Source organism: Phoenix dactylifera, unplaced genomic scaffold, assembly GCF_009389715.1.
Source record: "Phoenix dactylifera cultivar Barhee BC4 unplaced genomic scaffold, palm_55x_up_171113_PBpolish2nd_filt_p 001271F, whole genome shotgun sequence".
Classification (NCBI taxonomy): Eukaryota; Viridiplantae; Streptophyta; class Magnoliopsida; order Arecales; family Arecaceae; genus Phoenix; species Phoenix dactylifera.
The window spans coordinates 16,269-30,388 of record NW_024068604.1 but is presented as its reverse complement, the minus strand read 5'-3'; the positions used below and the strand labels follow the sequence as shown (position 1 = coordinate 30,388).

Here is a 14,120-nt window from a genome sequence, read left to right as displayed (position 1 = left end):
ACCGAGTCCTAGTTTAACTTCAAGAAGGAAACGAACCTTGGGCTCAGGTAACGCCGTAGTGCCGGTCCTGATGCCGGAGGACGTCGGGCTGGGAGAGGTTGGAGTTGCGAGGGTAATCGGATGAGACCGGTTCATCGTAAACTTTCGATTGTAAGCACTGAAAACACAATTAATCCTTTATTTTTTTTTGAACATAAAAAAAGAACATATCATACATCCTCCCGGTGTTCGCCCAGACAACGTAGCGGGGTACCAACAAAATGGGTGATAGGAATTCCGTTCACAGATTAAGGAATGCTTTCTCCCCATTGACTTGGCCGCTCCGCTTTATTGAGAGGATAGAGAGAGGAGGGGGGGAGGGAAAGAGAGGGGCATAGAGGGCTAACAAGTGGCAGAGTATCCAAACAACAGATGCAGGATTCATATTGGCAGAAGCATCAAAGAAAATTAGCACCTCTAAGTTTATTTCTAACCCAGAGGTTATAGTGTAACACCAGTTTAAATTGCTCTATTGGTAACCGATGAGCAATTACCGAGTACATAATGATGACATTTTCGCCAAAATCCCCCAAGGGGTACAAAGAAATATATGAATGAGAGGCAGATTTAAAAAAAACAACTATTCGATATAGCAATCAAGTACAAGATGTGGCCGAAAAAACTCATTAAAAAGAACAAAAATAAATCAAGCACCTCCCTCAGCAGCAGCAAGCTTTCTCCTCTGCTGATGCTCTGCAACTTTGTAATCTACCACCTCCCGGAACAGGCCTGGGTTAAGTTCACAGTCTGTGCTTCCATAAACGGCAGCCTGGACGCTGGCCATCAGTTTAGCAATTTCTCTGCCAGAGAACCCCTCAGTTTTAACCGCTGCTTCCCTAATCACATCATCAGTTATGTTTTTGATCTCTATTTTCTGCTGATGGCGCCGGAACAAGTTGAACCAACTAGGCTTGCTGTCCCCAGCCTTTGCGATGTATTTGTCCAGATAAAGCTTGAGCAATTTAAAACGTTCCTCTTCCCCAGGCAGAGGGAATTCAAGGACCTCATCTATACGGTCTGCAACGGCGGAGTCGAGGTCACCAGGCCGGTTGGTGGCCAGGGCAAGAACGATGTCCTTGGATTGGTCCCCTGTGCGGAAAAGGAGAGCATTAAGAGCACTCCGTTGGGCTTCACTCATGTATGTCTTGTTGCGCCTAGATAAATGAAGGTATGTTATACAGCTCAGTTTGTCCTTTCCTGGCATCTACCAGCACATGTAAAGAATAGCATATATGAATTTACCATATAGTAATAATGTTATCCTATGCAGACTGTCGTAGAAAATTTTAGTGGGCAAGGTCACCATGCATGCAGCATAAACTTTGGTACGCAAAATTTTCAAAACAAAAAATTGTGTCCAAAGCTCCTCATAAAAGGGAGCAAGTGGCCTCAAGAGGTCATGAGAAGTGAGAATTTAGACACTGAGAAAAACTACAATTCAACCAGGTAGTGGATAAATTATTCCGTTTTTCCAACAAGAATATAAAGGTTCAAAAGGTGGAGTGACATTGTAAGATGTTTTTGCAAGGTCGTATCAGATTATTGCAATGTAATGGCATATCTGAACATATAAAAGGCAAAATTGTGACTAATGACAAATGGCAACATATTTTAGCTTACATCAGGAAATCAGTAAGTTTTTTGATCTAGCCATATTTTGATCATGCAATGTTCAAATATGTAGATCACTTACTCGCACAAAAATGCATCCGCTTCATCGATGAAAAGCAGCAAACCCCTGTTAGATTTCTTGGCCCAATCAAATAATTGATGTATCTTGGTCACTGCCTGTGAGCCCAATGGTGCAACATCTCCACCAGTCATCAGTGCATAATCTAGACCCTAAGAATCGTCAGAACAATCAGTTAGAGCACAGTAACTAATATTTTGCTTTCTTTCATAATTAATAATTACAACGTCAGATAGTCACTTACAGATTTACGAGATAGTTCTCTGGCAGCCATAGTTTTTCCTGTACCAGGAGGGCCATAGAAGAGCATGTTACGAAATGGGGCCTGATGGGCTTTGGTATTAGCAGTTGCACTGGCAAGCTGTTCTATTCTTTTTTGAAGGGAGGGATTCAGAATAACATCCCCAAAAGCATTTCCGTTTGTTCCTGTATTCTTTCCTTTAATCATTTTGCGTGATGCTGAGCTCATGGCACGAGAGAAGAAACCAGACCAAGGATACTTCCCCCTGGATGATTCTCTGATTAGAGATGGTTGGCCCAAAATACGATCAACATATCCCCAAACCACTCTAGCACCTTCTCTGGTGAGGAAAAAGACATGAAAAGCATCAATCAGATAATTTTCTGCAAATAGAAAGGCATCTGAGAGATTAAACAAATAAAAACAAGAATAAATTGTCACTATAAGACTATTAAGACATGCTGCCAGATTGTGTAACAAGGGTTGAGGTTACAGTCTAACCTCAATGTTTCGGGATCTAACCTTGTGATTGTATGTCTCATTCTGAATGAAAAGGCAGGTCATTCGACCATCTGGATACATCTGTTTTTTCGTTTTAATAATCAGAGGTACATATCATAACCAAGGGTATATAATCACACCAAACATTATTAGATAAATAGGTACTGGCTCAGCTTCAGAATTTAATGACTGGCCCTGGTTTCAGATGCTTTTAAGGTTTCAAGCTTCCCTCTTCATCTACCGCCACCAACTAAACAAAAAGACAATTATTACACTCATTGGAGACCAATAGAAGGCTGTCAATTTTTAGACTAGTTTGGTTTCTACCTCCACACAGACAAACAACTCCTTAAAACCTTCATAGTATATCCATTACACTAGATTTACTATTATTTCATATGAATACTGTATGAGTACCATGTACAATGAAGAAAAAATATGAGGATTGCTGACTCACTTTCAGCATCAGCCCTTGTGATTCTTCCATGTCCCAGCTAAATCCAACTATAAGCAATAAACAACCAAGGCAAATTTAGAACTCATTTTTTCTTACTGATACACCTGGTATCTAGATAATACATCAAGACTGACAAGACAACAATACATAGCTCAACACAAATGTCTCATGCTTTTCCGAGTTGCATTGTCAGCAGGCAGATGATATACCATTTTATAAGTCTAATCCCTTGTATCAGTGTCAGCTTTAAAACCCTTCTCCCCTAATTCCTATCAAGGACATAAATACAACCATAGAATCTTCAAGTCAAGCAGGGAAACTTCGATATTGTAATTAAATTAGTGCAGCAACGCATGATTGGATTCAAAGTTGCACATATACCAACAGATTAGTCCTAATTAGTTTTTTTCCCCTTTTAAACCTTTTGGATTTGTACAGATTCTTCTTTCACCCAACAACGCAACCGATACAATACATTCATTTTTGCCAGCACTACATCTTGGCAGCACTAAGCTGAACTTTCTGGATAACTGGCAAAGTGAAGCATATAAAGAGGTGTTAAGAAATTGGGGAAGGTGTGTATAAAGGCAATTATCACGTCTCAAGATGGTATTACCATCTTGAATTTACTGGCCAAAAAATGTACTAAAAATGTAACTGCTAAGTAAATATAAATGTCTGCTGACACTCCAGTAATCATATATAACTGCATGATAAACAAGACCAATAAGCCTGAACAGATCTTCACATATTGGTCTAGTAATTCACCAACTGATTCTTCCATTTAATCTTCTGCAGACAATACATTCGTTCATAGTGGTATGGTATTTTTAAACTTAATGCGAAAATGAAAACTACAAAATATAATAGAAAGTTTAATAGTGTATAGATCAACATTTAATTACTACAGCATAAGCAGAACTAGCTAGCCTGATTAGATTTGTTTGGGTTGGCTCTGTTAACTAGTTCTTCCATTAAAGATTCACCAGATCTTCTCTCACCTCTTCCATCCAAATTTACTTATGGCTCCTCTTCCACCTAAAACAATCTTCAACACCCTCAGCATTTCTCTATTTAGTGCCATCTTCAGTTTTCCCTGGTTATGATGAAACATACAAAAACAACCTCACGTATGATCTCTCTTATCTTTTTTCTTTTTTTCTAGTACATCATGCACCTACTTATCGCCTAAAGTCCAACCTATCCAACATAACCTGCCTAACTGCATTTTCCAGAACTTTGACCCATAAAGACATACAGCATGACACATCTAACAAGTGCATATCCATCTTATCAACCTTCTCTTGATACAACTAATATCAACCAAGCATATATCATGGTCGCCTTAATTTCATAAACCGATCTGTCATCTATAAGATGACCTATAGTTTACTAATGCTGTATCCCTACTGCAACCTTATGCTCGCATGTCACACCATGAGTAGCTCACACCTCTTGCCGCTTATTCAAATATGATCTAATGAGAAGCCTTCTTCTAAGCAACCATGAATATTTAGGTTGCTTATCACATACCCTCCAAAGGTTGACGAAAATTATAGGCTGCATGGGAAAGCTCAGCAACCTGGTGGGAGTTGAAACAATACTGAGCCCTTTAAATATAACTTCTACAATCATCAGCCAATCTGTCTTCACAGAATGCAGTCCAAAGCCAATGTTTGACCTAAAATAGTTAGGCTTATGGGAATATATTGGATTTAAATGTGGAGCGTGACACAGGTTCATTGCCGGTGTCAACTTGATTCTCAGGTCCATAAAACAAAAAAGGCGAATCAGAACAAGTATCCTAATCGAAATTTTATAATATAAAGTTCGTAACGTTTAAATTGATAGAAATGTAAAGGATAAAGATGTTAAACTTCTAATTCATACCTAAGCACATAGAAATGATAGCCATCTACAAGAAAGTAATCAAAGATGATTATTTTAAAAAATTAGAAAGTATGTGTTTTAGCATTTTTCCTATTGAAAAGTACTTTTATACTTAAGAGGGGCTAAATACTAATTATTTGGCTTGGCCGAGTCTATGTCAAAAATTTGATTTCTATGTCCATGACCATGTAAATTAAGTATTGTCAAGATCATTTTTCCCCCCACAAAATTAAAGGTTGGCTCAATCTTAGGATTGTACTGCATGGATCAATCCTACAGTGAAGATGAACTTGAACCAAAAACATGTCTGCCATTAAAAATCCATGAGAAAGTGCATTTCATATCCCCTAAATTTTTCATTATTATTCTTGGTATGTAACTTTTGAGGGTTATGCTTCCCGCTTAAGAAAGAAATCAGTTCTTTTAATCTTTGTTGCCATAGTATTTGCCAATACCCTCTAGCATCATAATTAAACATGATAAATCCCTATAGATGAGGAAAAGCCACTGACAAACAAACACATTCTGATTATTGCATAAACAGTCTCAGCACCATTAAAATGATTTTTTAAATTGTGTATATTTATGACCAAGTCTAGAGGCTCAACACCTTTAAACTTCTCGTCCTTCTTGAAATTGGGTAATGATGGCTATAAGAAGACATCACAGAACCACCAAGAGCTACTCAAGGCATGGACATAAAACTCCAGCAGGATAAGAACTACAATGAACATTTCAAATACTAAAGGGTACATGAGCAAATATTTCATGAAAAATAAATATCTTAATATTTATATACCAAGTTGTGATGTTTACCATCAACCATCATATAGCATTTATTTAGTTGTTGGTGCTCATTATGACGTCCATGTAGTGCACACAATGATCTTTCTTCTTGAGGAAGAAGTTCTACCCAACAATAGAGTAGCCAAATATGAGCAAAAAGCAACATGCAGTAACTCTCAAAGAACAAAGGAAAATAAAACTAAAAGTTTTATTCAATTCAAGATGCTTTTTATAATCGTTAGGCATCCTTGTTTATAATTGTAGGACCCCTTAAACCTTCCTACAAATATGTCCACATAGTTAATCGCAAATAAGAAAAAAAAGAATATTAGCCATATTATGCCTCTTGATAAGATCTATGACTCATCTTGACGTTGATTGATTGGATAATATGTCTGACTCATATTGACATCGACTGATTGGATAAGATCTCTAACTCATCTTGACGTCCTTTGATTAAATAAGATCTCTGATTCATCTTAACATCGCTTGATTGGATAAGATCTCCAAGCAATCAGTAACAGCTTTCTAGAACTAACTTAGGCTCAAACCCAGAATCGAACCCTTTTGTTCCTTTGGCCACCCTTTGATATATATAAGTTTAAGTACATATCAGCCAAGTTATTAAAATGTGAATCATTCCCACTAGGTTGGAGAAAACTCACCCCAAGTCAAAAGCCTTGTATTTCTCCAACAAAGCAAGGAGAGCATCATCAACTCAACTTCTGGCATCCAAGATCTTTAGTGGCTTGCTTGTTCTTCCATCCGACTAAGTATTGAACATAGGATGTGATCCATGTTAATGGATTGTTCCTTAAGCATCAGTTCAATTGGATCTTTTGCCGCAATTGCTGGCACTTGAGCTAAAGCCGGTTCCTCATCCTCATCTACATGTAAGTCCGATGTGATGAATCGAGTTGCAGGCATACTAAGGCGCCGACATATTCTACTTAATGCTCTCTCTACTGAGGTAGTGGGTTTTGACCTACTAATAACCTGCACAAGGAAGATGCAGATTTTGGAGCTATCTAGTCTTCTTTCAAGCATGGAGGTACTCCTAACTTCTCTTCTACCGATGGTTTTCTCTTCTTTGAAACTTAAGTTTGCATCCTAAATTACTCCATGCGAAAGAAGATCATCCAAGAACAACTCTGGAGGATTTGGAGATCATTTTGGACATGACAAAACCATGGCCATGGTACCTAAAAAAAGGTACTATTGGCCCTATTGCGGTGTGATGTGATCCAATTCGTGATGAGATGTTTGGTATCCTTAGGTTTTCAATCTTTTAACTTCTACTAAATTAATCACATGGAATGAAGTGGTAAGGAACTTGATACTGCTACATCTTTCAGAAAGTGTGGACCTAAACAAATTGGAATGTAGAAAAAGAATTCGTGTGGCTAACCCTAACTAGTTTGGGATTAAGGCTTAGCTGAACTAACTTCTACTTAATTGGAGCATACAAGCACCTACTAAGTCAGATACAAATCTTGAATACCTACTTTATAAACACCAGAAATGCATTTAATGCATTCAGATGCAAGGATAAGAGCAACAAATGGAGAAGAACCTTCCAGATTTTTGTCGGTGCCATACCTTGTAGTGTAAATCCCTGCGGCAAGTGCAGTTACACCCCCAACAGCTACGACCAACTTGTTTTGATCAGTGAGTATTGCTCGCAAACCACCTACGAGAAATTAAGAAAAGAAAAGAAAAAGAAGGAGAAACCATAAATAAATCATTACGAACTTTGAAAGCTTAGAGTTAGTCAGAATCCTAGCACATAAAGTGCAATAATCTAGACAGCATGGTTTTTATGCACACAAACAGAAGCTTGCGATTGAAATAGTCATTCAAATATGTACAAATAATAAACCATGGGGCAACAGGATAGCCTGCTCATATATGACTTGAACATGTAAAAGTTGGCAATGCACGATTCTAATCAACTCGGGAGAGGAAAAGGTAAGCAGGGAAGAGAAAACACACTAGCTTCCCAAGAATCGAAGCTGAATGTTAATCTGCTGCTACTACTAGCTAAATAAAGGCTGTTGCATACATAGAAGATGTGACAAGAAATGAAACTGGGTCTTTTTGGGAAAGCATCGTGTACAGTTAAGTACAGCTAAATATTACTAATCATTCTTGTGCAGCTTCGCCTATCTTGTATAAACAATATATGAAAGCCAGTCAATCAGCAACTCATTGAATTCAAGAATCATCTTAACTATTCTGGTTTGGTGCTCAAGTAACATTGTGCTACATTCTTAAACAGAAAGAGAAATAAGTGTGCAACATGTTACAATCAAATATTTAATGAAAAAACAGAAGAATTGTGTCTTTCATAACTCAGGAAATATTTTGGCGATTATTTGCATGAAATGAAAAACTAAACTGATTTTGTGTAGTTTCTGCAGTGTCAATCATATTCTTGAGTCGTTGTAGGAGGTACACCAGAGGCAGCTCAAGTCCAGCAGGAATTCAATTCAGGCCTGGATTCTGGGGCCTGATCCAGGCCCAAAGCCCCTTTTACCTAGGCCCAGCCTGATCCAACAGATATCAGGCTGGCTGGGGCCAGTTATTAGCTAATTACGTCCATCGAATATGCTTTTTACATGCATGATAACACAACACTTCAATAATCCGTGATCCATGACTCCAACAATGGTAATCAGGAAGAGATATGGTAGACAAACAAACATAAAAAACTATTGAAGCTTGCTTTAATCATGTTGACAAGGTCAATCTTGCCAAGCCCCTACTTTAGCATACTATATATTGATTAAAGATCATCAGTTACATAAAGTTTCCATCTGACAAGATGATTTGAACTTTGATAGGCCAGAACAATTGACATGTTTCCATAAAAATAAATGGGAGAATAAGCATGTACGTCAGTATGCAATCATTGTTTAAGTTTTGGAAGTTGTCAATCATATGACTATAACCATACCATGAAACAACACCCATCTTTGTCTATTACATTGCAACAAAAATCGATGGTTCTTCACTAATTCAATTAACAAAACTGACAGCTCAGTGGCATGCATTCAGAAACATGAATATGCAACCACAAAAAACACATAAATAGGTATCATTATGTCAAATTTTAATCATGAATTCCCACTGCGTCTAAATTTAGAAATGAATTAGTGTAACTGATAAATATAAACTTGTTATGACAGGTACAAAGACATGGAACATTTTCTTGTAGTAAAAAATTGGCATTGGATAAATGTATTACTAGGTTAGCACCTCCTATATGTTCAAACGTTGTGTTAATTGCTGATACCCATTTCTCCCTCTCTGCATTGGCTCGCTCGACCAGCATCCTTCTATTTACCTCTTCAGCCAATTTGGCTTCATGTGCTCTTCCTTCTGCTTCTGCTAAAGCCTTAACTCTGATTGTTTCACGTTCTATCTCTGCCTTCTCCTTCTCTGTCTGCCTTCGCTGGGCTTGAATATCTTCCTCAGTAGCACGCCGTATTTGTTCCAGCCTGATGGAGGATTCCTCTTGCATTTTCACAAGTTCTTGATTTCTTGCTCGTTGACTTTCATGCTCTGCCTGCAAAATAGCAAAAAGAAGCTAATTAACTTACACAAGAAGGGAAAAAAGAAACTACCTATAGTCGAAATGATATGAGGTATACCTGCATCCTTTTTCTAGCCAATTCATCCTCATAGCGAGCCATTTGCGCCTTCGTTTGTGCCTGGTGTTGAGTAAGTTTTTTCTGCTCTTCATAGATCACACGCTGCCTGTCCTGCAAGATAGTATAATATCAGATTTAGCCACTTAATAGCCCACATCATCCCAAATCTTCATGTGATACATTCCAATTTGAGCATCAAAGTTAAGAAACAGCCAAAATATGTTTCCAGGTGCATTCAAATGAAACATTCCAAGTTTGCAAAGAATAAATTTAACTGTTACTTTAACAATCACCTCCATTAACAGGCCAACTTGAAAATGCTTCCACCAAATTACTTGCAACAGTCAGGAATGACAGTGTAACATCCATTTCAAACATTTGTGCTCTCCTTCTTCCCTGGGTTGGAGTGAGCACATGCATGCATGGCACTCTCCTTCTCACTTGGAATGGTGTGAGCATGCACATGCGCGCACCACGGGGAAGGGGAGGGGATTGGGGGGGGGTTTATTGGATCCCAAAGCCACCAATGTTATAAACAGTTATAACTGGTGAAAGAATGACAACTTCAATTGGTCTGATAAATATTAACTGAGATTTATGTTATAAAATTCAAATGACGTCATTAGGAGGGGAATAGGTGATTGAAAACAAAGAATTTAGAACCTGATTCGCGTCAATGTAGTTTTTGTGTTTTGTGTCTCTGCAAATTAGTGCAATACCACATTGAGATTGATGCTGAAGACAGCATTTTTCCACAAAACTTCCGCTGTTCCTTGCTTTTATTTTCACTCTTTTTGGAGAGAAATAAATCTTTGACTCCGAAAGCTTTCAAGATTTTACAAACAATTATAAAAAATAAAAGGGTATGATGCTCAGTCTCGTTCGTTTTCTTCTTGAGTTTTTTGAAAACAAAAACAGAAACGAAAAGAAATACCAAATGGCCTTAAGAAATTTAGAATTGGGAAAGAAAAATAAAAAGAAAAGCACTGATACGACTAAATCTTACGGTCTCGTGCTGAGCTTTAATTGCCTCAAACTCCACCTTCTTTGCAGCCAACTCCGCCTTCCTCGTTTCTTCTTGGTGCTTTAATAAGTCAAATACCTAAAACCAAGGGAAAAAGAAAGCCAATTTGAGATCTCCTGTTATACAGAACCAGCAAAAAGCAGCAGATCGGTACCAGGATTGAACCTTTTTCGCCTGAGACGACTTCTCGATCTCCCGAATGGCCTTCGCTCCCCTCTCCAGCGCTTCCGGATCAAACCCCGCCGCCGTTGTACGAGGGTAGTCATTCCGAACCCTAGTTTCCTCCTTCGGCGCGACCTCGGGAAGAGGGGGGGCGGTCCCAGGGGACGCCTGCGGCGGAGGCGCCGCCGGAGTGGAGGAGGAGGACGAGGATAAGCCGGGGAAATGGAAGAAGCCGTCGGCGTAGACGTGCTCCGCCGCCATCGCCGCCGCTGCCAGGGCTCCGGCAGCCGCTACCGCCCGAGCACTAGTCATTATTCTTCCGAGATAGCGAGGCGGAGAGCAGAGAATTCGAAGGCTTTGGGGAAGAGAAAACCCTAAGTTGGAGGGTTTTGGTGAAGCAAATTCTTGAAATAAAAAAGGGGACGGTATTGGAGGGGAGGCTGTAGGGTTCAAGGGAAGGGAGTTGTTGAATTATAGCCGTCGATCTTAATTACGTGCGGCGGCTGTCTGTTTGATGCGTCGTGCCGCCCAAGCATGAGCGATGGGCTAGGCTTTCACTAGGCCGCCACAGCTGGACCTTAAGCTGACCCAAAAATCTCGGCCCGGATGTAGAGAAAAGTTCATTAGCTATTGGGTTGGGTTTAGATCTAAGCAACGAAAAAAGTGTGGATTAGAGAATGGCCGGCCGTTGGCAGCACCGAGTTTAGGCCCCCATCCCCCACCTCCATCTCTCCGTCTCATCCTCGCCACCCCCACCCCCATCTCTCTATCCTCTCCAGCTCCACACCTCCCTCCGTCGCCACTGCCAACTTTCTCGCTGCCTTCTAAAAGAGCTTCCACCCTTGCTCCACCACCACCGCATCACTAACAACTATGCCGCCGCATCATGGATCGGGTCTGGAGAGAAGTGGGCTATCAAGAAGCCCAACACTTTGGGTAGGGACTGCTTTGGGTGTGGGCACCTGATTGTGCGACATTCATGATTTGGTAAGGAGCCTAGGTTTATTCCAGGCAGTCCATATGTTCCAGAAGGCGAACAAGATTGCTGACTAGGTTGCCTCATTTATTACTCAGCACTCCGGTGCAATCCTGTGCATGAGTGATGTTGCCATCCCTATTTTACTAGGTCATTTTTTTTTGCTTCATTCTTCTTACTGTACTTACACACGAACTGTATGAGTTGCCGCTGTACCAAAAAAAAAAAGAAGCCCGATGCCTGACTAAATACTACGTTCAGGCCTGGCCAATTTTGGTCTTATATGGGGTTGAGACCGGCCTAAACGCGGCCTGGCCCGCCCGATGAGCAGGACTATAATATAGCACGGGCTCATCGGAGAGATCAAAGCACATCTGTTTAAGCTACGCTGCATGTCTTCATCCGGTTTTTAGGGCTATTCCTCTAATAACATTTACCTGAAAAATTCATTTTCTAGCACAGACAATGACATGGATATAAGCATGATATTGACACCAGATTTAGAGCTTGTTTAGAAATTCCTGCATGGACATCTAGAAAGAATTGCGCCTAGCCCACCCAACTAATATGTTCTAAAAGCCCGCCAAAATTCTAGCCTAAATCCTAAACCCATAGACTTCAAAGATTTGTGAAGCTCTTTTTTCACTTCACAAGATCCTGGCTAAGATTGTGTTGGGTTGATACGAGCAATGCTCAAATAGGCTTTCTAGTCCATAAATGCAACAGGATGTTCAGTTCCAACACTTCCATGAAAAAAAGCAAAGAGAAACGGCCCCTCCTTCTCTCACACGCACATTCCAACCAACTTCTATCACGCATTTGTACCGTTACAAAGTACTTCTCATGCTGCATCACCCACTGTATCTTGGGATTCTTCCTCCAGACCAGAAATCAATTTATTGTGGAGAATTAGCGCCTTATTCTCAAACATTTATTCAAACCATTTCATTTTTGATCCTATATCTATATTATTCTGCCTTTGTCATTTAGTTGACTTTTTATTGGTAGATTTCAAATTTGTCTACCAAGGCATAAAACCAACTTAGCCTGATTGTCCACAACTTCACTAATCGGCTTGATTGATTTGGTGCGCCAATGACTCTCAAGGGTGTTTCATCCAATTTGATTGGCATATTTGATGGTTGAAATCAAGTTATCTTTTTTCGTAAAAATATATTGTTAACCTTTTTCCTACTTTCCCTATGCAGCCCGAGGAAGGGAGAGAGAGAGAGATATCTAAGTTGGCATATTTGTTAACTTAATCCGGTCATTAGTAAGAGATTGATATGATAATTAGAGAGGGAGGGAGAGAGATAGGGGAGTCTATCAATCTATGAGTCCAATAATTAGGTATTGTAGGGCGAGATAAAGAATTGATATGGATTAGCTCAATAGATTAAATTAGATTTTAATTTAGATGGTAAGACTATGTTTTAAAAATTGAAAGAGAAAGAAAAAGAATATGTGTCGTGGCATCATGAAAAGATGGCAATGAAATGAGACTTTTTTTATCCTTTTTACAAGAAAAAGGAAATAATCTTTGTTCTCTTTCTTCTTCTTTTTTTCTCATCCTTCTGCAGTATAATAGCATTGATTCATTTTAAAGTAAGCATGTTATATAACTCGCAAGTTACATACATGATATTCAAATAGTTGCAAAACATAAGGTGATGACAAATTGAAAGCTCTCAGCTTACTGAAGTAAACAACCTGCATGAAAATTGCAGACATAATGACTTTTTTTTTTAAAAAAAAATCCTCAAATTACTTCATCATATGGTAATTCTGAAATTAAATTAGAAACTAAATATAATTCCTTTGCAAAGATAAACTTATGGATTCACACTGCAAAATCTTTTGTAGGCAATATCTTGGCTAATATTTTTTAATTTTTTGTTGGTGAACTTTGCTAATATTTCATCTTTAGAAGAGTGCAAGAAAAAGACAGCCTACGTTCTGAATCACATGCATCGCACATGACGCATAGTTCTTAGTTCTTACCCAAATCACGGTTGGTACAGCATCGCTTGGCGTGTAGGTCTAGGTCGCCCAGAAGCGGTAGTTGAAGAGATAAGAACATAAAGGGTAAAAAAAAATTATTTGCGGATCTTAAATATCCAATTTTGCTTGCATATTTTTAAAATCATTATTTACATGTATATTTATAAAATATTTATTTTATTATTTTTATTTTTTATATATATTTATACCATCAATGAAGTTAAAAAATTAACGATCTCAAATTAGAATGCCTAAAATACTTTTAATAGTTGTGAAAAAAATATTTATAAAGCAATCATAAGAAAAAATAAATAATAATTTCAAAATTTATTTTATTTTTAATTAAAATAAATATATTTTTTATTAACGTTGCTAGAAAAATCGTTATATTCGAAGCATTTGTAAAAAATAGTATTTTATAAAAATAAAAATAAATTTTAAGGAGTGTACGTAAAATTAAATTTTTAGAAAGATTTTTTTATATAAAAAAAGAAGGAAAAAAAAAAAAGGCCTCGCTCGGCCGCCTGAACCGACGCAGATACTGTCCCTGGCACTATGCCACATATCCAATGGCAGTGGGTCCCATGCAATTCATTCCAACGTTGCGACAATCCTTTCGCTGAAAGGGCTGTCCGATGTTTACTCCCCAACAGCTAAATCAAGCCCCCGGGATGGTGAACCCCTGAGACGACCCCGGAAT

At 38.7% G+C, this 14,120-nt stretch overlaps 1 protein-coding gene across 1 annotated transcript; it reads right to left on the bottom strand.

The window, feature by feature from the left end:
- Positions 1 to 437: 437 nt before the first annotated feature.
- On the bottom strand, positions 438 to 10,881 carry LOC103720988 (ATPase family AAA domain-containing protein 3-like). Its single transcript, XM_008810990.4, has 8 exons — positions 10,447 to 10,881; positions 10,264 to 10,359; positions 9,258 to 9,368; positions 8,863 to 9,172; positions 7,204 to 7,294; positions 1,974 to 2,310; positions 1,733 to 1,881; positions 438 to 1,193 (listed from the first exon to the last, which is right to left on the bottom strand). The coding sequence occupies exons 1-8, from the start codon at positions 10,753 to 10,755 to the stop codon at positions 686 to 688; spliced, it is 1,911 nt and encodes a 636-aa protein (XP_008809212.1). The 5' UTR covers positions 10,756 to 10,881; the 3' UTR covers positions 438 to 685.
- Positions 10,882 to 14,120: the final 3,239 nt, after the last annotated feature.

Bases quoted from the DNA above. Each gene is read 5' to 3' on its own strand.
- LOC103720988 (XM_008810990.4), bottom strand. From the start codon at position 10,755: ATGACTAGTGCTCGGGCGGTAGCGGCTGCCGGAGCCCTGGCAGCGGCG. The intron at 10,360-10,446 runs GTTCAATCCTGG...CCTTGGTTTTAG, and splicing joins AGTCGTCTCAGGCGAAAAAG to GTATTTGACTTATTAAAGCA. The intron at 1,194-1,732 runs GTAAGTGATCTA...TCATTTATCTAG, and splicing joins GCGGATGCATTTTTGTGCGA to GCGCAACAAGACATACATGA.